Source organism: Nicotiana sylvestris, chromosome 8 (genome assembly GCF_000393655.2).
Source record: "Nicotiana sylvestris chromosome 8, ASM39365v2, whole genome shotgun sequence".
Taxonomy (NCBI): domain Eukaryota; kingdom Viridiplantae; phylum Streptophyta; class Magnoliopsida; order Solanales; family Solanaceae; genus Nicotiana; species Nicotiana sylvestris.
Window position 1 is genome coordinate 126,818,893 of NC_091064.1, and position 25,672 is coordinate 126,844,564.

General features: G+C 34.8%; 3 protein-coding genes across 6 annotated transcripts; 1 reads left to right on the forward strand and 2 right to left on the reverse strand.

The window, feature by feature from the left end:
• Nucleotides 1-230: 230 nt before the first annotated feature.
• LOC104243679 (vacuolar protein sorting-associated protein 25) lies at nt 231-12,092 on the reverse strand. Of its 4 annotated transcripts, none has more exons than XM_009798911.2 (8): nt 11,954-12,092; nt 11,775-11,818; nt 5,141-5,230; nt 3,493-3,632; nt 2,045-2,098; nt 1,852-1,940; nt 865-940; nt 231-469 (listed from the first exon to the last, which is right to left on the reverse strand). In XM_009798911.2, the coding sequence occupies exons 3-8, from the start codon at nt 5,197-5,199 to the stop codon at nt 348-350; spliced, it is 540 nt and encodes a 179-aa protein (XP_009797213.1). In that variant the 5' UTR covers nt 5,200-5,230; nt 11,775-11,818; nt 11,954-12,092; the 3' UTR covers nt 231-347. The 4 variants fall into 4 exon arrangements, with proteins under 4 accessions (XP_009797213.1, XP_070009007.1, XP_009797215.1 ...); XM_070152906.1 differs by having other exon boundaries at nt 11,713-11,818; XM_009798913.2 differs by having other exon boundaries at nt 11,775-11,812; nt 11,954-12,062.
• Nucleotides 12,093-14,037: 1,945 nt separating this feature from the next.
• On the forward strand, nt 14,038-20,424 carry LOC104243678 (phosphomevalonate kinase, peroxisomal). Its single transcript, XM_009798910.2, is given in 13 exon segments — nt 14,038-14,223; nt 14,811-14,874; nt 14,987-15,141; nt 15,269-15,389; nt 15,589-15,695; nt 15,818-15,873; nt 16,964-17,429; nt 18,235-18,239; nt 18,653-18,776; nt 18,779-18,878; nt 19,316-19,439; nt 19,936-20,056; nt 20,059-20,424. Coding segments are annotated over 12 exon segments (1,530 nt in total). The 5' UTR covers nt 14,038-14,223; nt 14,811-14,866; the 3' UTR covers nt 20,202-20,424.
• Nucleotides 20,425-20,703: 279 nt separating this feature from the next.
• Nucleotides 20,704-22,787, reverse strand: LOC104243677 (pentatricopeptide repeat-containing protein At1g31920). Its single transcript, XM_009798909.2, has one exon. It carries the CDS (start codon nt 22,566-22,568, stop codon nt 20,751-20,753), a length of 1,818 nt encoding a protein of 605 aa, XP_009797211.1. The 5' UTR covers nt 22,569-22,787; the 3' UTR covers nt 20,704-20,750.
• Between the last annotated feature and the right edge of the window lie 2,885 nt (nt 22,788-25,672).

The following is a 25,672-nucleotide window of genomic DNA, read 5'->3' on the forward strand; positions in this document are numbered from 1 at the left end:
TCTACTTTCAAAATTAGTGTGATACTGCACTGAATGCCAAATATTTAAGAAATTCAAAATCTCATTTTTCCTCAAGACAAGTGAAAAAGGAGTTTTCAAATGATGTGGAGTCCCAATTCCCAGTCGGTCTAACACCGAGTGTGAATGAGTATTTGCTATAGTATTTGTATCATCAACGTGATGCAATACACTGATGACTGATGGAAATTCAAAAAATACGGAGAATTCAGTTTCAGAAGTTGGAAAAGAAGTCATTTCATCATATTTGGCTCCATCAAGTAATTCATGACATAAATACTCAGTACAATTCTCGCTCATTGTACAGTAAAGGAGTCTATCAAGGTGGTTTACAGAGAAAATTTGACACCTTCATCATCAGCTGAAGTTCCCTTAAATATCGCAAGCTTCCCCTTATGTTCAAGCAGCTTCAAAGTGCGCGTAAGAACTGTACGGTCCATTCCATGAAGCTCTGAGCAATAAAATGCCAGATAGATGACATGATAAGGAAGCAAATAAAATAGAAGAGATAAGAACATAAGATCTCCATCAATCCAAGAGTTGATGAGTAAAGTTTGTCATAACATAAAATGTGCGGGAATTCACTACTAAACATAATAGTGAGATGTTAAACTGAAAAAAGTTTGATTATGTATCACCATAATTTCCGTTACATGGTTTATGACCTAGTAGTTCAAGATGGAAACAAGCAGATGGTCATATAGTGAGAGAAGGGAAAATTGAAACCATCAACTATTCTCAGTCTATCTAAACATGTTTTATGCATAGAAGGCAAGTGAAATGCAAAAGATTTAAAGAAGAAGAAGAAGAAGAACCAATGTGTAGATTTTAAAACCCAAATCTTACCTGTTCCATGGGACTCCGTCCCAGAACGTATTTCTTCAACTGTCATAACACTGTCCTCCAGCCCATACTCCTTTACCTAATCAGATAAAAATATTTCCATAAGGAAACCGGTAAGGCTGGGGAATGGTAGTACATTGCAAACACAACTACAGTGTGAACAAGGTTAAATAATAATTCATCAAACATCTCCAAAACCAGACTGCATCCATCCCCAAATATGGTATATAGCAGTCCCCAACAAGAACCTAATTGTTAAACGTTAAAATCATATCTTTTCTAGGATAATACTCTGAGAGAAATTCAATTCAAACGAGCAAACCGCAAAAGCAACTTCAGATAAATTTAAGAAGAACAAGAAAGCAGGAAAATGGAAGCTAGGAAGAAGTCTCCCGGGGATTGTTGAAGATTGATGATAAACAGGACCATGCAGCGCCACTCTTTATATAATGAATAACACATAGAGAAGCAAAATGATTCTATTCTCAGATAGTTAGATGGGGTGGTAAGGGTGGAGTGAGGGAGAGCATGAGGAACATGGATTGACAGGGAGTATAAGACTATTACAGAATTGAAAATCAGGAAAGGAAATTAGGGGTTTTCCCATTTGCCCAAATTTTCTCCAATTCATCATTTCAGTTCCAGTCAGATGTTTACCATATGCTATCTTCACCCTGATTATGGGGATCTGTAACTGTCGTACAATTTCAAAAACATTTGTCAAACAACTTAAAACATGGTCTAAAGTAAAAGAGGCTCTTTTGGACAATCTCTACTTTTTTGTTAGTATAATAACAGCATATGATATTTGAGTATGATACCCTAGAATGAGTCCTATATGTGTCCTATATCCAACAACTAATCATTGTGTAGTCCCCTCAAACACAGATACATTCCTAACCTACCGGGTTCTACAATCAACTAGCTTGTTGAGTTAGGACCATGCTAAACTAAAAACAGACAGCAATTATTTTAAGGTTGCATACTCACAAAGTTTACAATCAAGTCTGCCCAGTCCTGGATGCGATGCCATAAGATTAGACATTTTCTATGACCTTTATCCATCCATTCTGCACGACCTGGCAAATAGATCGGATTTAGACATCTGGCCTTCTGCAGTATAGTGAACTCTCATACCAATAATAGGTTCAACATGATCATTAAAACTGGCAAGATCGCTTACCATCAGAAACCAAAGCTGAGAGAAATGCCTCCCTAGCTTCATGACTCAGAGATCCTGCACTACCAGAGGTCATCTGTATTCAGTTGTGGAATACTAAAATTGCCAACATTACAGGTTAAAAAGATTTTCATCCAGTCAGAGGCAAGCTAAACCACATAAAGAGATCAGCACATTTTCAATTAGCAAAAAAATGCAAGGATTTTGCAAATTAAAACAATTTACAGTTTCTTTTTGTTAATATGGTCCGTGAACTGACATGCATACTTCACGGCATAGAATTAGAATGATCGAAGAAATCTCTTCAGAAACCTTGTGCTCCAGATGAATAAGTACTACAGATTCGCTCCATTAAACCTCATAACATCAATTTTTACAGTTTGATCATTTATGAGAATTTCTTACTTCCCTTGAAAACATTTTGCAGAGGAAAAGAAATTCATTGGAGGCAATGCACGTGTGGTTTAAAGACAATTTCATGTTGCTAGATAAGCTAAATGTTGATTATTCCATGGCGTGTGACTGTTAGATAATCCCGTGATATTTTGATACTATAGCAGAAATTTTCTAAAAGGATATGTAACTTTACGCCAATTCAACTTTAGTGGCATTTACTTTCTTTTTTCTGTTTCACCTCTGCTTTTATTATTTTCCTAAACCATCCAGTCCACCAATTCCTTGGAATTAGGATGGTAACCTACTGATGCACATGTAATTAATCCATTTCCTTCCCTGATTGTAGTATCATCTCTGTTTCCAACAACTGAGAAAATCAGCAAAAGTAGAGAAAATGAAAAAGATATTTGCATATGTTTAGCTGAAAAGACATGATATATTTTATGTAATGCTGGGATCATCTTAGTCCAAATGTGTGTGCATGCATGAGAATATCCATTCCATCTCTGCTTCCTCATTAATATCAAGTCAAGCTTTGCTTTGACAATCTTGTAAGAACCAATGTTTTCCACTTCTACAAGGATGCACACGCCACCAAACAAAAGGAGACAACTCTAGACGGTGATAGTTATTCCCTTCTTTCAAAATTGAATGAAACTCTTCTCATTTTGGGATGTTCCAGAATGTTGACACCATGTCATTTCTATACAACTTTCACGACGTTTATGAATTCAAATTCATTAAAATATGCATTTTTACACTTTGATGTAAAGCTTTCTGTATAAAATATCACGACTTACTTTTCAAACTATCACTTTAATATTCTTCTTCCATTTATCACTACTATAATATAAGTCAAATTAACATCTTAACTTCACATAAATTGGAATGGAGGAGGTATTTTACGTTCCACTGATGTTCTAGATCACTAGCTTTATGAATTTCTAGGCACCTTGAGTTCATTTTACCCAAATCAATAGTTAGGGTAATATATATAACGCAGCTCCTTAGCTGAACATCAGATATATAAAAAACTAATAAGAAGAAGCACTCACTTTCAATAGCAGGATTACTGAACAATGGAAAGTCTTCCTCCAGCCCAATTACAAAGACCTTTTGGGTTCGACAGAAATCAATTATGAGCTCCTTCCATAGCTGTATCTGCTTCTCCCTAGTTTCCCTTACAGGCTGCAAACTAAGGAAAGAAGAAAAATTATCCTATGTGCAAACTAAGAATCTTCTAATATTGCTCGAGGAAAAGTTTAATTTAATGCGCAACAAATAAAGATAATAGTTTTTTTTGGTGAGAAACCATCTTAAATCCCCTTGAAAGATATGTTACCACCATGCTTAAAGCTACAAGTCAACATTTCACATATAGGCGAAAGAATGTCATTTTCTTTTGCTTGTACACCATCAGATGTTAACCAAAAATTCTCCACTTTCGAGAAAAGAATCCTACGGTGTTAGCTTCATTAAATCCTAATTATCGGATCCAAGATCGAAGATAAAAAGATCCAGCAGAATTCTTAGACCAGATACCAGATATAACTAGATATAACTGTAGTATTTATCATTTATCTTGACTTAAACGCGCTCAAAAGTTTGAACTTTCACATTTCAATAAACACAATTTGTTTGATAAACAATTACTATATAACAGCATTAGTTTTTTTCCACAAGGTTGAAGACTATATTACAAAATCCAAGAAAAGAAAAATGATTTTTTTTGGCTCAAACTATCTGAAGTTTGAATCACGGGCAAAGGCCTAATTGCTGTTTTCAACTACCATATAAAACATTGATTAATTAAAGATTTGATGATTGCATAATGGCTAAAGTAAGTGGAAATTACTTCTATATGATTTTTAGTTGTCTTTTCTCTTTCTTTTGATAAGTAAGAAGAGATACTTTGTTTTGACTTTTGACAATAAATATATGACAAACAAAGAGCAGACGATAGACTATCAGAAAATTGTCAAACGATTATCACTCGGGTTAGTGTTGAAGTGGCATGATAAAGTTAAACTCACTCGGGTTAGTGTTGAAGTGGCATGATAAAGTTAAACTAGATAGAATTGCAAGTTGTTTGGCAACTCTATTCATAAAACTAAAAACAAGCTTGCCTAACATGATAAAAGGTTGGACTTACACATGGAGGTGAAACAATAAAAAAAGCTGTGTATATACTATGAAAATCTTATATGTTACAGATTAAATGGAAAAACATGTTTTCATCTACCCAAAAAAAGAGTGGATAGCAGATGAATGGAAGCATTAGCTTATCAGAAATCCATAAAAACAATTCACGCTTGGTCGTTTCCAGTTTTCAAGATACAGCAACAAAAAAGCAATCCAAACTAAATTTCTGCAGGTAGATCTAAATGATTTGTCATCCAAATACTGAGACTATGACTGCATCTCCCGATTAGAACTTTTCTCAACCAATTTTACTTTCTCCTAATAAGCAAATGTATACATCCATCATGCACCATACCAAAAAATTCAGTGACTCGTATAGCCAACCTCCACTGACTTGGGAAATTGGGATTGAGGCGTCGTTGATTGATATCTACTGCTGCCAAATTGCAGGTTCATCACCCCGTCCAAGGATAGGGTTTCCATCATATATATTGACCGAACATGTTCAAATATAGGCAAGGATACATATGGAGACATGAAATAAAGGAAGGAGAAAATTACGTGAAGTAAGGTGGATAGTTGAAGAAGTTAGGCAGCTTGAATTCGCCCAGCTTCTGCATCTTTCTTGAACTACTTCCTTCTCTGCCTCACCTGCTTGTTCAAAAAATAGCCCCTTGTAATAATAAAGACATAAAGGAAGAAAGAAAAGAGAATAATATCACCAAAATTAACCTGACACTAGTGGTGGCAAATGGCAGGTTGATTGGATTTGGACGGGTTCAAAACAAACAACAATGACAACTACGGCTCAAGGACGAACTAAATATGAGTTAAAATAAAGGGGTTTTTTCATTCCTATCCACTATTAGAAACTTTATTACCCTAAATGTCCATGTTTAGTTAATTGCCCGGCATAAACAAGTTTGGTTTACAAAATATATACAATCCACCTTAAAAGGCTCCCAAATCCATTATTTGTGTCTTCAATCAAGGGATTTAGTTACACCCTTTACTTTTTTTCTCTCCTCTCTCCCCTCTTCTATCCAGATTCTCTCCTGATATCCCTGCTTCCTCTCTGACCGACCTTAAACTAAAATAGTATGCTGACCGACCCAACATGTATTCCAGTATTCGACATATGAACAATGACGCAATCCAATTGGCTTTTCATCCCTCTGTTCCTGCACTTCCCACTACAATTTAATCAATTGATTGTAATTTATGAAAGCCAAATCACTACTGGGGAACAGCTAGCGCACAATCTGAAGAATGATAGATCACATATAACACATGTTACCACCAAACCAGCCTAGACATGTATTCCACTTATTCTCTTCGGAGCAAAATGAGAGTAAGCTGGCTTTTTACTGGACAACCACTCCATAGTTTCATAAAGTATGTTGACACAATCTCATTATATGCTTAGTGTGTTTTGTTTGGACAATACACCAGATTAATCCATCTAATGTTAACTTATACCCAGTTACCTAACTAAAATATCCATCTAATGTTAACTTATATTAACAAAAATAAAAAAGAATATTAATTTAGTAATTTTTACCACGACAGTTTCGTGGATAAGTTATACAAGCATTCTGGTATTAAATCTGTAAAGGAAAAATATAGGGGGCATCTAGAAAAGTAAATGCATCACGTGCACGGCTAAAATATTATTTCTACCCAATTATATACAACTTATCTATATTATTTCTACCCATTTATATACAACTACAATATCATACCACTTAAATACAAATTTTATATCTTTTGTATATTTTGTATCTGATTTATACATAATAAAAATAAATTTCATACAACTAAGCATATATTATACAATATGTCTTTTGTATATTTTGTATCTGATTTATACATAGTAAAAACAAATTTCAAACAACTAATTATATATTATACAACTTATCTACAACTTATCTGCAACTTATCTACAATTTTCATACATTATTTCACTCAGTTATATACAACTACAATATCATACAACTTAAATATAATTTTTATACAATATTATTCAACTTTCATACAATAGTTAAATAAAAAAATATATACAATAGTTAAATAAAAAAATATATATAAACAGCAAAATACAATTTTTCTATAATTTTTCTACAATTTTACTACAATTTCGTAAATATAATGTATTCATGTTTTCTTCTTCTTCTTCGAGTTTCAATCTAAAATTCAGCCAAAATCAAGTCTAATCTTCACCAAAACACCCTCAAAATTGAGATATAAACTCCAAACCATATTCCTAATTGTTTGCAACAACAACCAATCCAAACAAATAATGGTTTTTGAAAACCCAAATTCGAATTCAAAGCTTCAAAGCTTTTTAATGACTGTCAATGGTGGAATTGTTGCTCTCTTTTCCTTTGCTTTACATTACTGAAATTAGGGATTGAGAGATAGAGAGAGACATAGAGAGAATTCCCAATTCTTTGCAACAACACCCAATTCAAACAAATAATGTTTTTTGAAAACCCAAATTCGAATTCAAAGCTTCAAAACTTTTTAATGATTGTTAATGGTGGAATTGCTACTCTTTGTGCAAGATACGTGGGGGAGGGGTGGGATGTGGAGAGAATTAATTCCCTTAGAATGTACATAAATGGTAATTGGGTATATAAAATGTAATTATAGTAAAACTTGAGTAGGGAGGGTAATATAGTTGCATATAGTGTATAGAAATGTAAAAATTCCTAAAATAAAAAGGGGTCATAACCCAACCTGTCCATATTTATACAGGCCCAATATGGGCTGGTTTGCAAATAATTCTGGTCCAACCAACATTTTAAAGATTAAATTTAGAGGGAAGTGCACAGTTAGCCACTAATAAGACATGTATTTACTTTTAAGCCACTGTTTAAAATGTCTTTAGTCTTTAGCCACTGCTTTAATAAACCTTTACCCGCCCGGACGAAAATACCCTTCTGCTAATAAAGTTCAGGACCAAGTGTCCTTAACTTATGAGCTTGTTACTGTAAGTTCAGGACTAACTGTCCTTAACTTATGAGCTTGTAAGTCTAAGTTTAGGACTACCTGTCCTTAACTTTTGAACTTGTAACTCTAAGTTGAGGACTACATGTCCTTAACTTTTGAACTTGGAACTCGAAATTCAGGACTACATGTCCTTAATTTCTGTGCTTGTAACTCTAAGTTAAGGACTACCTGCCCTTAATTTCTGAACTTCCAACTATAAGTTCAGGACCAAGTGTCCTTAAATTATGAGATTGTTACTGTAATTTCAGGACTAGCTGTCCTTAATTTATGAGCTTGTAAGTCTAAGTTAAGGACTATCTGTCCTTAGTTTTTGAGCTTGTAAGTCTAAGTTTAGGACTACCTGTCTTTAACTTTTGAACTTGTAACTCTAAGTTCAGGACTACATGTCCTTATTTTTTGAACTTGGAACTCTATGTTCAGGACTACAGTAGCGCAGCCCGTCTTCAAATGGTTTAGACATGTCTCCATTAATCTCCAACTCTTTAAGAGCAGTAAGGAATTCGAAACCATTAATCCCATTTTCTTTGTTTTCTCTATCAAATGGTTAGCTCCTTCTCGTTCTCTCTCTGACTTTTGAGAGAGATTTTTTTCTCTGGATCTCACTCTTTTCCAATGTCTTAAATGCTGTGTTTGAGATTTGGGACACAATTGATGTCCGAGAGAATGATCAGTAGCTAATGTTGTCAGGGGATCTTTCTCAAGTTCGATGTAGAGAGAGAAGCGAGGGTTTGGGAAAAGCAATGGAAGAAAGGGTAAAAATATGTTTTCATATTAATTTTAATAGAATAGTGACTATTTTTGCTCAACATTAGAATTGCTAGATAAAAAATAAATACCAGCTTAAAAGTGGCTACCCCACGCCATTTTTACGTAAATTTACCCAAAAAACAAAAGCCAAGTCTGAATTCTTAGAATCTGGCCCAAAACAAAAGAAATTTTTGAATTCTTAAAAGGGATTTTTACATTCCTATACATTATTTGAAACCTTATTACCCTCCATGCTCAAGTTTCAATTTAATTACATGGTCATATACAATTTACCAATTATATACAAATAAGTTTTAAATGAGTATCCCTTTATGTTAGGAATTGAATAAGGAATATCAGTTATTTCCTTATCCCTTTATACTTGTCCACTCTCTCTCTGCTTTTTCCAGTATACCCATCGTCAAGCTTTCTTTCCAGTAGTGTGATCTTAATAAAAGAATATGATTTCTGGCAGTGGAACTTTCACACTTAATTGGTTATTATAAAATTTAGAGTTCACTGAACAAAGATTGCAACTCAAAAGTGCGGATTACAAACATTGAAAAGAATTACTAAATTCAAGACAAAGATATTGTAGTAATTCATCAATGGATTTCTTGCTGTATAGAGTTTCCACCATTGACATCCATTAAAAAACTTTGAAATTGAATTTGGGTTTTCAAAAACCATTATTTGTTTGGATTGAGTGTTGTTGCAAACAATTGAGAATATTGTTTGGAGTTTATGTCTCAATTTTGAGGGTATTTTGGTGAAGATTAGACTTGATTTGGGCTGAATTTCATATTGAAACTCGAAAGAAGAAGACATGACATATAATATACTTACGAAATTGTAGTAAAATTGTAGGTAAATTGTATTTTGTTGTAGTTATATATATATATATTTTTTATTTGAATATTGTGTAAAAGTTGAAAAATAGTTGTATTATATATGAATCGTTGTATAAAATTTGTATTTAAGTTATTAATTACATAAAGTTGTTGATATGTATCAAAATTTATTAAAAGAGTAAGTTTTGATTGGAATTTTAGAGAGGAAGAAGCACACACTACACACAAAATATATACAAATCAGATACAAAATATACAAAAAACATATTGTATAAAATTTGTATAATAATTGTATTTAAGTTGTGTGATATTGTAGTTGTATTTAACTGGGTAGAAATAATGTATGAAAGTTGTAGATAAATTGTAGATTAGTTGTAAATAAGTGTATACTGTATAGTTAGTTGTAATTCAATATTACAAAATCAAATGCAATGTGACTAATTCAATATTACATTCCAAGTCGCAATTGACTATAATTACATTGAGGGTAAAATTTGATTATGTAATTTGACCAAATAACTTGTAACTATAATTGTCAAAAATGTCGATAAGTTCAAAATGTCTCTGTGCCAATTCTCAGTACTTGTACTGAGTATTACCATTTATCTAAGTAGTAAGGAGCCCTATTTTCAAGTTGGTTGCGTGATAGACTTGTAGGCTTTCAGTGCTTATGATGTAGTTTTGATTTCCTCCGCGTTACGAAAAGTAATGCATGTTTAAAGAAATCAATTGTGTTAAGCTGATAGCATAATCAAATAAATATTATTCGTTGAAAGACATTTGCTAAAGAAGAATTTCGTGATGCTTAATTGTGTGAATATTAGAGTTAAATGCCAAGAGGTGTTGTTATGTCAACTATCACCAGTTTCTCAAATTATACATGGGGAGGCAACTAGATTTTATCATTATACAACTATTTTTCAACTTTCATATAACATTCAAATACAAAAATATACTCCCTCCGTTTCAATTTATGTGAATCTGTTTGACTGGGCACGGAGTTTAAGAAAAAATAAAGACTTTTGAAATTTGTGGTCCTAAACATATCAAAAAGGGATCAAGAGTATTTGTGTGGTTATAAGTGCTTCTTATTAAAGGTAGAATTGGAAGTTTTAAGCTAAATTGTTTCCAAATTTATAAAGGATTCATTCTTTTTGGAACGGACCAAAAAGGAAATAGGTTCACATAAATTGGAACGGAGGGAGTATATAACAACAACAGAATACAATTTACCTACAATTTTACTACAACTTTACTATAGTTTCATAAGTATATTGTATGCCATGTCTTCTTCTTCTTTTTCTTCGAGTTTCAATCTGTAATTCAGCCAGAACCAAGTCTAATCTTCACCAAGAACCCTCAAATTGAGATATAAACTCTAAAAAATATTCCCAATTGTTTGCAACAATACCCAATCCAAACAAATAATGATTTTTGAAAATCCAAATTCGAATTCAAAGCTTTATGATGATTAGTTTTCGAATTTCAATTCCTACGACCTGGAAGTTACTTCAATAGGTTGATTGGCAGAAGACAATTTTTAGGCTTACCTAATTGAGAGAGAAAAACGGTGAGAGAGAAAAACGGTGAGAGAGGAAGTAAATTGATGAGAGATGCGGCAGTGAGGAAAGAGGAGAGGAGAGAAAAAAGGAAAAGAATGTAACTAAATCCCCTAATTCAAAGCACTAATAATGGATTGTATATAATTTGTAAGTAATCTTTTAGGGTGGGTAATATATAAAACTAGGACAATTTTGATAAACAAGTTTCAAATATTGTATAGGAAGGAAAAAATCTCTTCTTAGAATACAAGCATATATGCGTTCTGCTTGACATAGCATTACAAACAACTATATAGAAGGTTTAGTTACATCGAAGGTTCTTTCTTCCTACATATCAGATGTATCAATTTGTAGTCAGGAACTTGGCTTATTTGCATGAAGAATTGGAAACAAAGTTCAGGTGATATATCGTGGTTTTGGTCCAAGATCGAAGTGATATATCGATATTTAGAATACGCTAATACTCTAACCTTGTGATTTAGTCCAGGAACAGCCATAGAATTCCATATATTATATAGGTCCAACAAAACTTTTGATTTTGTTCAGTCATAGAGTATTCTAAATGTATGTTTTCACGAAGATTTAGAATACTCTACGACTCTAATAAAAATCAAAAGCGAGGTTAGACTAAATGGAATCCAATGGCTGTTCCTGAAGTCTGGGAATAAAGATTGGAATTTTATAAGCTCTGTCAACATTTGTAAAGGGAGCAAAATGCAGCGTTTCTATTTTACTTCAGGGATAGAACCAGGAATAGGTAAAGCCGATCAGCATCAGAGGGCACTTCATGATCAGAGCAACTAATAATTTGAATAATGATTTCCCAAGAGAAAGTAGTTTTCACTTCCTCCATTCACATCCAGAAAAGTAAAATAAAAAAATAAATCTTTTTTAGAAAATTTGTATCTGGGGGTGTCTTTAATACTAATATAAACGAAAAACAAATATGAATAGTACATACTTCAGCGAGCCAACAACCCCGTCGTATATGGAGAAATTCAGAAAGTCAAATCCAAGACTCACCACAAAGTCGGAAAAAAATTGTCGGATGGAAAATGAACCTGAAACTAAAAATATCAAAAAAAAAAAAATATTAAAAGAATAATCAAATTCCTAATTGTAGTTCGAGATTAAAATATCGTAGGAGTAAACCTATGACTTTCAAAATTATAAGCTTGTTATTGTAGAGAGAATAGAATAACCTGAGAATGATAGATGAAGACTCGGTGATGAAGAGAAGCTTAGAGAGAGACCAGTCTAACTGTAACTTTGGATCAAATGGGGGACAAATGTTTATTTTGGGTTGTTCGTAATAATGACAAGAAGTTGGGACCTCATAAGAACAAACTAAGAAAATTGTAAAAATGCAAACAAGTCCAAGAAGTTATAACAGATGGAGTAACTGGCCCCTAGTGCTTTTTGTTCGGTTCTAATGGAAAAGGAATTAAATTTGTCACAGCAAATGAGATTTAACCCCAAAAGTCATAATTTGATTTGACTAACTTATAATCTTACCAATTACTCTGATTAAAATAAGGAAATTTTACGAGCAAAGGTATACACCCTATTTATTATAAATCAAAATTATTTTAAAATATTATTTTTTATAGCTACCTTTTATATTTTATAACAAAATAAGTATTTATGGTAGCGTGAAATATGCTATTTATTTTTCCTCTCTCTTTCTTTCAACTAATACACGATTCTCTCTCGTAATTTTTCTTCTTTCTCTCTCTTCCTTCTCTCTCTTCAAGCAAAATACCTGCCTCTGATTGTGAATTCTCTGGCCGAGTCCTCCAGGGTTACTGCAATTAAAAATACTTCCAAATTGTTGGGAGAAAGAGGAGAAAGACGGACCTTTTCTTCGAAATCAGATTCCTACATAGCGAGGAGGGGCTCGTTGCTCTGAGGCTAGGGCCACTGCGCGGGGAGCAAAAACGATGTCGGATTAATCCGAGTAGAGCATGAATACTATAACATGAACGACGGATACTGCAATATTTTCTACGCCGGAGAAGATTTGAGAGCCGGGATTTTTTGTTCGCCTCCATTTTTAATTTTAATAAAATGAATACAATATTTTGTTTGGCCGAAAAACGCCATCTCCGACAAACTCTTCTTTGCTATTTAATCACATACAATGATACAATACATTGTATTCTGTACAAATTCACTCAAACACGTTTGTATTTTTGTATAAATACATTTTTTTGCCTGTATTCATGTGTTTTCGAATGTCTGTATTTTTTAAATACAGCTGAATACATGCATGAATGTAGGATATAAACATTTTAATACACTGAATACAACCATTGAAATAGAAAAAATTATAAACAATGAATACATTTAATTTTAAAATATAGTGAAATACAGTAAAATGCACTAAATACAAATAAAAATACAGTGAGTACAACCAATAAAATATACTGAATACAGCAGTAATAACGTGTGTTAGGAATAACTAAAATAATATTAGTATGAATACATTTGAATACAAAATAGTGAGTACAGTAAATACAAATATTGAATCTAATGAATGCAACAGTAAAAAATAAATATTAACACACACTAAATACAACAGTTATAACAATTGAAAAATCATTCTAATTAATTGCGTTGATAATGAGTCGTGTTAGAAGTGATTTTATTGAGTTATATTAGGAGTGTATCACGCTAATTGATCCTATTTTCGTTATTAGATAGTTGGACAGATCTATTTTTAAGGTGATTGTCGTTACTGTGTTCATGAATACATGGCGCGAATACATGTGAATACAGTCGCGCACAACTGTAACTCCCTGTTTTTAAACGGCTTTTGCTACTGTATTCATGAATACAGTAACACGAATACAACGAATATACTATCATAACAACTGAATAATAGTTATAGGAAGTAATTATGTATATAATTTCTATAAGAAGTTAATAGCGACTAAACAATAGTGATTTCTGACAACATAGGGCATTTTACTGACGGGATAAGAATAGTTATCTCAACATAAAATACCTTGGTATTTTTGTTTCGATATAAGTAATTTTGAGATTATTTTTTATAAGTAATATTATTTTTATTTTTATATTCAATTTGGTTAGCAATACTAATCTTGAAATAAATCAATAAAATGATATATTTTCTCTTCTCCCAAAATTTTAAGTGAATCAAGATTAAAATTAAACAACAACTTCCAATAATAATTTTAGTATTATTTAATTTCTTATTCTAATCTCAACATCATATTACTTGTTCTCAAACCAAAAGATCCCTCAAAGAAATATACAATAGTGAGTTTTGTGAAGCAATTTTAAATACTCTTTCTATAAATTTCAGTGAAAAGAGAGGTGAAAATGAAGTGGTGCAACTAAAGAAAGGCGAGTGAATGTCAAAACTGGACTGCTGCTTGTGCACTTATTGTACCATCGTCTTCAATTCAATTCAAGTCTGCAATCACAGTAGCTGCACTAACCCAACAAAGCAAGTATCTTTCCTCACTCTTTTGTTTATCTCTGTGACAAAATCTGAATGATCACTCGTCAACCTTGAAAAATTTCCAACTTTCTTGAAATTGTCATGTGGACTTAGAGCTGTGCAAAAGATTTTCCCTTTTTCGTTTTCCCACAATTTTTCTATTTCCTAGTGGGTTGTTCTGCCATTCGTTGAGTTAGGCCTAGATGATTACCGTGGGTTGGATGATTCTGAGTTTAACATTTTGTTATGTTTTCTTTGAGGAACCCATGTTGAATTATTTCAGCATAGATGCTTTTTAGTGAAATCAAAGATCTCAATTTTCTTTGATTACTTTTTAGGATTATGGTTTGGCCATGTTGGTGTACTTACATTTGGTCATGTGCTTGTTAGGAGTCTCTGTAGTTTTGTTATAAATTGGTCCAATTCATATAGCTGATCCCAGCTAGTTCGGGATTAAGGCATATTTCTTGTTGTTGTTGACTTGTTTTTAGATTGAATTGGAGGGCTTGTGTTCTTTAGTATGCTTCATTTGGGCCTCTTTGTATTTTTTTTAAGAAAAACAAGTAAATTATCGACTACTTTTGAGTTTGCAGATTTATCAGTCTTGGATTGCACATTTCAAGCTTTTCAAAGTGAGAACTGTTAAATAATGGCAGTGTAAGTTTGGGATGTTTATCTTTTGAATTTTTTCCATTTTATGTTTACTTTAATAATCCATAGCTTTTATATGCATGAATGTTTGATTTTCGGCTTATTGATCGTTAAACAGAGTTGCCTCTGCTCCTGGAAAGGTTTTAATGACAGGAGGTTATCTTGTTTTGGAGAGGCCTAATGCTGGTATTGTACTCAGCACAAATGCTCGTTTTTATGCAATTGTGAAGCCACTTTATGAGGAAATTAAACCTGAAAGTTGGGCATGGATGAGTGATATTTGCTGCACTTAACTGAATAGTGATTGATCTGAAGTATGTATAAGCATGTCTTTTTTCTTCTCCTTTCTTGAGAAGTGCTTTTTTATTTAGTCCCCTCCGCTTTTTTTTCCCGCTGTAAGGCAATTTTCTTATTCGTTTTCAGGTATGGACAGATGTTAAATTGACTTCACCTCAGATGGCAAGAGAAACCATGTATAAACTGTATCTTAAACACTCGAAGCTTCAATCTGTTTCTTCAAGGCAAGTGCTTTCAGTTAAAGGAAATAATATTTCTCTTTATATGTTTGTGAATTTTCTAAAATTTGCTTTTTGAAGTATTCAGATATAACCTGGCTACTTATTATTGATTTTATTTGATCTTTTTTATTATAATAAGAATATGTAAGTCATCTAAATGGCAAGCAGTATGGTATTTCATATTTTTTTGGTTGAACCTTAGTGAATCAAGAAACCCCTTCGTAGAACACGCGGTGCAGTATGCCATTGCTGCAGCCCATGCAACATTTGACAAAGATAAGAAGGATGCATTACACAAACTACTTCTGCAGGATAATGTCTGACACTCTCACCTTTCATATCTGAGGATGATGACATTTCCTGAATATTAGACTTTACCACCTAATTATTGTTAAAGAAATTAGAAAACTAATGTATCCAACTGCTCCATGAAGGTCTTGACATAACTATCTTGGGTTGCAATGAGTTCTATTCGTATCGGAATCAGGTGTGTTCACAGCTTACTTATATTTCCAATATGGGATGTGGTTCAATGATATATAAATTACCTGTGAGTTCAGTTTGTTGCACATGAAGTGAAATTTGATATTCCCCAATAACTGTACCCAAAGTTGTTTAACTTTATATGTTATAATTTGTGGCAGCTGTTCCAGGAATTACAGTTACGGCAGGGAAAAGTATCAAATGAGACTACTTATTATTATTCTTTTTTTAAAAGGTTCATACGAGACTACTTATTACCCTGCCAGTTGTTTAATTTAGGTTTTGCCCAATTAGTGAATGGCTTAACAAAAAAAATAACCTCAGCCCTAGAAAGTGACCTAAGTTGGCTTAATAATCAAATTGACCAATTGCTGGACTAATGTTTGACTAGATTTTTTCCAAGTTCAGAAAATAACACTGGGAAAATATAAAATTCTAATTGGAAATACTATGAATACATTTTCAGTTACATTTGCAAATTACATAAGTTTGTGACGAAGTAAAAGTAGAGTAGCCAATTTGAATAGAACAAACCTGCAGAAATTGTAAAAAGAATGACTGTCATCCACCAAGGCAACATTTGTAAGATTTTAATGGCCATGGATTTTCAGTGGGGGATTGAATTTATTGGAATTTTCAACCGATACAGATGGAAAGAAACTGATAAAACATTCCTACAGAAGTCTGCTTCACTAATTTATTAAGTTATAGGATTTTTGTTCAAAATATAAAAACAATAACGATACAAGGATTTTGTATAATATCAAAAGAAAAATAATACAAACTTTCAAATTATCCTGATTAGCTATTGCTGTGACTTATATACTTGATCACATTAAGTTAGTGAAAGGACTATAGGGATGAAAAATTACAATGACATTTGATACAGGGATTTTGCGAGGCTAGAACTGGTCAACTCAGATTAGTCCTTTATTATTTTCATTGACTGAAATATTCAACTTTCTATTAAATTACATTGAGGAATTCTGAGCTGCACAAGCTAACATACTGTCTAAGATGTTATCCTACTAGGTATTTTACCTGTATTCCTTGTTTGATAATAATTTAGACCACTCTGTTAATTATGTATGTAGATTGAAGCACGTGGGCTCCCTCTTACACCTGAGTCATTGGCTTCGCTGCCACCTTTCGCTTCAATCACCTTTAACGCAGAAGAATCAACTGGAGAAAATCATAAGCCTGAAGTGGCAAAGACTGGATTAGGGTCATCAGCAGCTATGACAACTGCAGTTGTTGCTGCCTTGCTTCATTATCTTTGCGTTGTTAACCTCTCCTGTTTGACTGAGGATGATGTCGCTGATCTTGATGTAGTTCATGTGATAGCTCAAACTGCCCATTGCATTGCACAGGGTAAAGTTGGCAGTGGGTTTGATGTTAGTTCAGCCGTTTATGGCAGTCAGCGGTATATCCGATTTTCACCTGAAGTTCTCTCTTCTTCTCAGGTCTGCTTTGCTGTCCATCTCTTTGATTATTTTGTAGGCAGAGTTTGCTCGTAGATATTAGATAAAGTAACATTTTCCCAGTTTTGTCCGAGTCTCAGTTGGTGACTGGAAAAATTGCTTGGATGGCTTCAATATCTTTTTATTTTTTATATTTTAATCTGCCAAAGACTTATTTGTTGAAACTCATTATGAACCGATATTTGAATTTACGTATCTTTTGTCCTAAGAGGTGACAATTAAAGTTAATATACGCTTTCCAAATTGATAACTTAATATGAAGAAGAGGCATGTATTGCATCATTCAGATGCTGTTTCCATCAGTATGTCTTTAAGTAATTTTAACCTCTATACAATATGGTATTTTGAGTCTCTCTGGCAGTAAAAAGGTCAGCTAGGTGGAAAATTGTTGCCGTTTAGCTGCACAGCAAGGCATAGAGAGTGTCACGGAGTTAAGAAAAGACTGTAGCCTTTTCATGGTGAAGTAAATTATTGGAAACCATATTAGAGATCCTTTGTCATAGAACATGTAGGACTGCATCATTTCGCTTGGCATGGGTGCACGGCTTTGGTCCAACCGTCCAAGTAATTTGTGAAGAATCAGTGGGTTCTGAAGGATGTAAACCTTCAATTCAGAGGCTCGATAATATATGCTTCAGTGGGGCTAAAATCTAGCTTGGTTGCAGTGTATACCAGGGATTGTAGTTATCTATAGACATTTTTCTGAAGAATAACGAGCGGAAAAGGTAATTGGAGGAGCTGCAATTGAGGTTTGTTCTTCAGTCTTTAGAATGTTGGTCATTTCCTGTGCTAAGCAATTGTATCAGAACCTATTCGCAAATGATTTATCAGAGAAATGGTTATGCTATAACCACCTCTAACCTAAACTGCCACCCAAATCACAGATTTGGTCACTAGAAAGTATCTAGAGGGTTAATCAGTTTGCTCTCCAGTCTAAAGCTCATGTTGCCGGAACGAGAAGTGCATGGCACGTCAGTATCAAGTTAGCTGTTGGGTTTTGCTATTTCTCAGATGCAAATGATAATAACTTTCTTATAGGTCATTACTAATCCAACCTAGCATGCTTTTATTGTGGCCCTCTTTGATGGATCTCCTGATTGGCTGTATAACCTTTATAATTGAAGATGTTGCCTGACAGGAAACATTTGCCTTAGGCTTCCTCACTTTAATGGAATCATTCTTGGTCTTCCAAGGAATCCTACTCCAGCAGAAGCTGTTTCAAGATCAAAGTGGTTAATTGTATGTGGTACACATTGTTTCTTTCTTTTTAAGTTGCTGGAGCTAACAGCTGAGCACTTGCAGTTACTCGGAGAACCGGGTAGTGGAGGATCTTCAACACCATCGATGGTTGGGGCTGTTAAGAAATGGCAGAGGTCCGACCCTCAGGATTCTCTAGAAACATGGAGAAGGCTATCAGAAGGAACTCTGCGCTTGAACTGCACCTTAATACCTTAAGTAAATTGACTGAGAGACATTATAATGCTTACGAATGCATCATCAATGCCTGCAGCCTGCTTCCTGCTGAAAAGGTGAAACTCTTTTAGAACTAGAGCAGCAAAGTCTATTGCTATCTGGTTAGAAAGTTTTGCCTCATTTTGTCACGCACTTAGATGCTAATATTTTCTGGGAAGGTTTAATATATTAATATAAATCCCTCGGTGTTGCAGATGTTATCTTATGTAACCTGGCCGAGTTGACTAGAGGACGTAGTCATAGTGATTGTTATATTTGCCCTCTTCATAAGTCAATTTTAATTACAAAGCATAAAAAAGATTATCTACTTCCTTGAGATGAAGGATCCAAATCCCATAACATGTGTAGCCCAAACTTTCTATGGTAAAGTCAACTGGATTCTCATTACTTTTTTGTTGAATTCTGTATTTGCTATCCATAGAATATTATTCTAAACTTTAGATATTCCTTTTCATTTGGAACTTTGGTTTCTACTGCTTCTCACCATGAACGGTGGTTGGAGCGAGCTAATGAACCAACTCAAGCAGAAATTGTTAAAGAATTATTAGGAGCTCGAGATGCTATGCTTTGGATTAGGTATCAAATGCGCAAGATGGGAGAGGTTGCAGGAATTCCAGTAAGTTTTCCAGTAGCATGTAACTAGAAGCTTGTTTCTTTTCTTTCTCCCCACCCATGTGTGAATTACTTCATCAAGACATCACTATATCTCAAGGATGCAAAAGAAGGCTATGTTTCTGAAGAATTTAATCTCTAGACAACTTCAATGTGTAATTATAGTATCCATTTCCTTTGGGTTTCTATAAATATCCAACGAGTAACAAGAAAAAGTGTTAAAATGAAGTAATTTAAAATAAATAATTTCCTTCCATGTGTTTGCAAAATAATTTCCAAATGAGAAAGAAAAGTAGGTTCCATGCAAAATCTTACATGTGTTGCAAAAGTGAATGAATTTTGTAGGAAGATGGCTTCTGCAGTTCTCTCAATTGACATATTTTAACAATCTTGATATTCAAACAAAGCTCGTAAGGTCAAAAGCTCTTAAGGAGTCCAGTTCGCTGCTGCCTTGTTTCCATGTTTATGAGCATTTCTTTCACCATTTGCACTGTTCACAGATAGAACCAGAATCACAGTCTCAGCTTCTAGATGCTACGATGAATATGGAGGGAGTTTTGTTAGCTGGCATTCCTGGTGCTGGTGGATTCGATGCAGTTTTTGCAGTCTCTTTGGCAGATTCAAAAAAAATGTGACTAAAGCTTGGAGTTCGGTCAATGTTCTTGCTATGCTAGTAAGAGAAGATCCTCGCGGTGTGTCCTTGGAAAACAATGATCCTCGAGCAAAGGAAATTACTACAGCTGTTTCTTCAATTCAGCTGGAATAATTATCTGGAAGTAGGAGATCACTTGCAGTAGTATTATTATGCTATATAACTATAACATGAGATCTTAATCCGACTATATTAGGATGAATAAGATTACCTTTCTAGTTCAAGTAGTCTTTATCCGGTAGGTTATGAGAGTCTTAAGGATCACTGAATAAAAAAAAATAGATCTTGCTGGAAATGTACTTCCCTTGTACTTCATAGTTCAAGTTGATTGATTTCAGATTATGTGAGTTAAATTTATTTATTTTTTTTAAAATTTAAGCAGTTAGAGCTCGTCTACACAGTATTTTATCGAGATTTCTTATCAATTTCCCCGCTCATATCACCCCCGTAGTGACTCACTAAAGAAATAAAATTTAGTTCTTTTTGTGAGGCAGAACCAAAGTGCTCCTTGTGAAAACCCCGTATTTGGGTGGAGGTGAGGGGATGGTTCTCCAGAATTGGCATGACTCTAAAGATGGTTGCTAATATTGTTTAAATCTTTGAACTGTAGAAAATATGATCATAATAAAGAATGTGGAGTTTTAATGGTTAAAGAAGATGTATTCACCAGTAGTCTTTACAAGAGCAGGTTCCATCTTTGAATTGGTGGAACCGATTTCTGTCCCTAACAACAATTTCTCTTTCGTAAATCATGGAAATTAGTTTAGTGTATGTGTGACAATCACTACACATCCTGACATTTCTTACTATCCTTATTGGAGAACTCTGAGATGTTTTTATAAGTGCAAATGCAATTGCCAACTTTTGACAATGAGTGCTCAATCTTTGCCTCTTTTCTTCTTCATCTACATCATACAAAACCAGTGATGTATCTGGCGAATACCCTTCAAATTTCAGCTGCCATTCCATTTGGTGAAGCATCTCATAGACCTCTTCACTGCATGGATGTGACCTATCTTGTGACACAAACTTGTACATCTTTCTGTTTACTTCAACCAAGCAAGAGCCAGGGACTTGACTTATCCCTTCATTAGCCATTTTGGTCCGAGTCACAGCCTTCTTTTCCCACATTTTAGCTTTTGCATACATATTGCAGAGCATAACATAGTCACTTGCATTTCGCGAGTTCAACTGAAAGAGATTCTCGGCTGCTAATTCTCCCAACTCAACATTCTGATGAACTCTGCAACCACTTAGCAGACTTCTCCACAAGACGCTGTTTGGCTCCATAGGCATGCCCTTGATGAGCTCCAAAGCCTCGTCGAGCCTACCAGCTCGCCCCAAGAGATCAATCATGCACCCATAATGCTGAATCGTTGGCTCTATCCGATGCTCCAGCCTCATCCTATTGAAGCATTTTAGCCCTTCTTCAACCAGTCCAGCATGACTACAAGCACTCAAAACCCCTACATAAACAACATCATCTGCTTCTATTCTTTCTTTGAGCATTTCATGGTAGATCCTTAGAGCTTCCTCTCCACGCCCGTGCAATGCCAGCCCTGAGATTATGGCACTATAGGACATCTGATTCTTGTTTGCCATTATTTGGAAGAGAAACAACCCTTTGTCCAGACTTCCACATTTAACATACATGTCTATTAAGGAAGTCTCTACTATAACATTGAGACCACTCATGTTCCTTACAAGATATCCATGCGTGGCTTTGCCAAAATCAAGGGCATCCAAATGAGTACAAGCAGAAATCACACTCACTAATGTACTTTCCTCTGCCCTCCAACATCTCTCAGAGTTCAAATCACCAAAAAGTTTGAGGCACTCAGACCATAGTCCCAAATTTGCATGAGCTGCAATAAGTGCACTCCAAGAAGCTATAGTCCTTTGATCCATTTGCTCAAACACAATGCAAGATTCCTTAATTTCTCCACACTTTCCATACATATTGATCAAACTGTTCTGCACAAACACATCATCGTCTTGTCCAAACTTGAAGATTTGCCCATGAATCTGTTTTCCTTCTTTGAGGGCCCGAAATCGAGCACACACCTTAAGAAGTGCAGGATATGAGAAATTATCTGGTTCAACCTCTTCTTCAATCATATGAATATACCAAAGTAGAGCTTCTTCTAAGTTCATATCTTTAACATGTCCCCTTATTACAGTATTGTATTCAAATGAACCTGGATCACTGATTTTCCCGAAAATCGAACAAGCATAGTCCATGCTGCCCCATTCTGAAAGTGCACAAGTAGCTAAAAGACTGCCTGCACAAAAAGAGCTACAAATTAATCCAAGTTTCAAGATTTGGCCATGGACTTGCTTCAATTCCTTCATATTGTTGCTTTTCTTGATCATATAAATCCATTCTTGTTCCTTCAAGTTGAAGTTGAATTCTGGGGTTTTTGCATGATCTTCATGGGGTATCAGCAAGGGAGTCTGATGAAAGACTGAAGTCCTCACCATTCTGTTTTACACCATCATTTACTAAAAAATGGACTAAAATGACTCTCAGAAATTTTCAACAATTTTTAGATTGATGAATGATAAACTCACTAGTGTAGTATCAAAGATTAAAAATTTGTGCTATGAAAATTTTGGAACTGGAATGGAAATTGAGAGTAGCTGGAAATCTTGAATATTTTCTTGATTGGGACATGTGGAAGGTCAGCTCTCATCCATGAGATTTGGAAGTGAATTTGAGCCAGAAAAAATTTGCCAGGTCACGAGACACGTAAAAGTTGATAGGATAATGTATTTTCTGAAGATGGGTCCACAAAGTATGGAATTAAGATGGAAGACACTTCAAAAATATTTGTAGCCATTCATATTGTTCTTTTGGTAAATGTTCTACCAATTTCGTTGGCTAGTCCAAAATTTTTAGTTAAACGATGGGGTACGATATCTATACCCGTGCCGAGAAAGGGAATTAAAAAAAAAAATTATTATTTATATCCCTACGTACCCACTCATGAGTGTCCTACACGTGGAACCCATCTTCACATTCCATGTCACGAAGGGATGAAAAAGAAAAATAATTTGAGAGATATTTATTTAATGAATACGTATAAGTTACCTGTGCACTTATGTTTTAACAGCTATTTCACAATTATGTTATTCCAAAATGCAATTGCGGTTAACTTCCTTCAGTAAGCATTATATGATACCATGAAAAAAAGATAAGTAAATAATGTGTTATAATCAATTAAATTATTTTAATAGTGTAAATTACTTAAATTCTTATTTAACTTTGCTGGCCTAAACCCTTACTTTTTATTTCTTCGGGGCATTTGCATCTATACCCGCTTTTAAGGTCACGTTTTAACTTGTGTCCACTTAGTAAAAAAAATTGCAAGCGTACCCACTTTTTCGCGTAACTTCAGCATACGGGGCTGAAGTAGCAAAGACAATCACGCAAAACTTCAGCATTCTAGTAGACGGGACTGAAGTAGCAAGTTTTTATTTTTGTAACTGGCGAACTTCAGCTCTAAACCTGAAGTTTTTGTTTTTGTTTTGTAGCTGGCAAACTTCAGCTCTAGAGCTGAAGTTTTTGTTTTGTAACTGGCGAACTTCAGCTCTAGAGCTGAAGTTTTTGTTTGTAACTGGCGAACTTAAGCTCTAGAGCCTTCTTCTGGGTCATCACTTGTTTTAAAATGGAATTCTGCGTTCCGAGGCTTTAAAAACCTCTTTTAGCATCACCTCGCTTTGAGTGCGCAGTCCGGCGCGTAGTCGGAAAGCTTATATGTGAAAATTTATGAAAAATGATAAATTTTGACTATAAAATGAATTAATTTGACTTCGGTCAACGTTTTGGGTAAACGGACCTGGACCCGTGATTTGACGGTCCCGGAGGGTCCGTAGGAAAATATGGGACTTGGGCGTATGCCCGGAATCGAATTCCGAGGTCTCAAGCCTGAGAAATGAATTTTTAAATAAAATTATTTTCTAAAATTGTTTAAAGTATTTGGAAATGAATGTTGATTAGACCATGTTGGTATCGGGACCGTATTTTGGTTCCCGCGCTCGGTGTAGGTCTTATACGTGATTTAAGATAATTCTATGAAGTTTGGTAAGAAACGGAATCCGTTTAACATGATTCGGACCTTAAATACAAAATTTGATGTTTTAAGAAGTTTTAAAATAATTCATTGATTTTGAGGTTTAATTCGATGTTAATGATGTTATTTTGGCGATTTGATCACAAGATAAGTTCATATGATGTTTTTGAGTTAGTACGTATGTTTGGTTTGGAGCCCCGAGGGCTCAGGTGAGTTCGGATGTGTTTCAGAAGGTTTTTGGAACTCAAAAAGTTGCAGGTTTTTCAGTTCTGGTGTGAGGATATTTCTTCTTCGCGTTCGCGGGAGGACCCTCGCGAACGCGATGAGCTATTCATGCTGAAGGAATATTCCTTCTACGCGAACGCGAGAACCAGGTTGCGAACGCGAAGCATTGGGGGGTCTTCCTTTCGCGAACGCGGGCCTAATATCGCGAACGCGAATGCTTATAGCCTCGGCAGGGGGAGGGGTACTATACCCTACGCGAACGCGACCACCTGGACGCGAACGCGAAGGCTCTAGGAGCTGAAGCTCCGCGAACGCGAAGGTCACTTGAGCTGGCTTCATCGCGAACGCGACAGGCCTATCGCGAATGCGATGAAGACCTGTCCAGTGATTTTAAAACAGAACCAAAAACAAGATTTAGCCAAAATTTCATAACTTCTTCTCTTCAACTCCAAATTGGGAGATTTTTGAAAGGAGATTTCACCACCAATTCATAGGTATGTAATCTTAGACTCATTTTCTTCAATTTTCATTAACACCCATTAGATTTCTAGGCCTAAATCATGTGATTAAGGGAAGAAAATTAGGGATTTGGGTATAGTTAGGGCTTTTCGATTATTTGGGGATTTGACCTCGTTTTGGGGTCGGATTTCAAAATAAATTATATATTCGGGCTCGCGGGTGAATGGGTGATCGGGTTTTGGTCCTGAACCTCGTGTTTTGACCAAGCGGGCCTGGGGTCAATTTTGACTTTTGGGAAGAATGATTAGAAAGCTATAATTAAGCATTGAAATTGGATTGTTTAGTGTTTATTGATGTTATTAAGTCGATTATGTCTAGATACAATCGATTTGGAGCCGAATTCGAAAGGAAAGGCGGTGTTTGAGGCTTGAGTTGGCCATGAAAGTTCGAGGTAAGTGTTCGGTCTAATCTTAGCTTGAGGGATTAGGAGTTGTGTCCTATCTGCTATTTGCTTCTTATTGAGTACAACGTATAGGCATGGTGACAAGTATCTATACGTTGGTGTCGAACATGACCGTGAGTCTTAATTGCAATTTATTGTGTTCTTAAATGATACTACAGATGCTTTAATTGATGATTCTCGGTATTGAGTAAGGATTAAGATTGTTTTCGTGGAAATTACTTACGATAGAGTATTGGTGTTAGCTGAGATGGTCAGGTGTTGGGTTAAAATTGGTTATAGTTGTTTCTCCCTTGCCGGGACGTATTTACTTTTACTGTCGAATCCTTTGCCGGGTAGTGTAGTTATTTGTTGATCCCTTGCCGTGA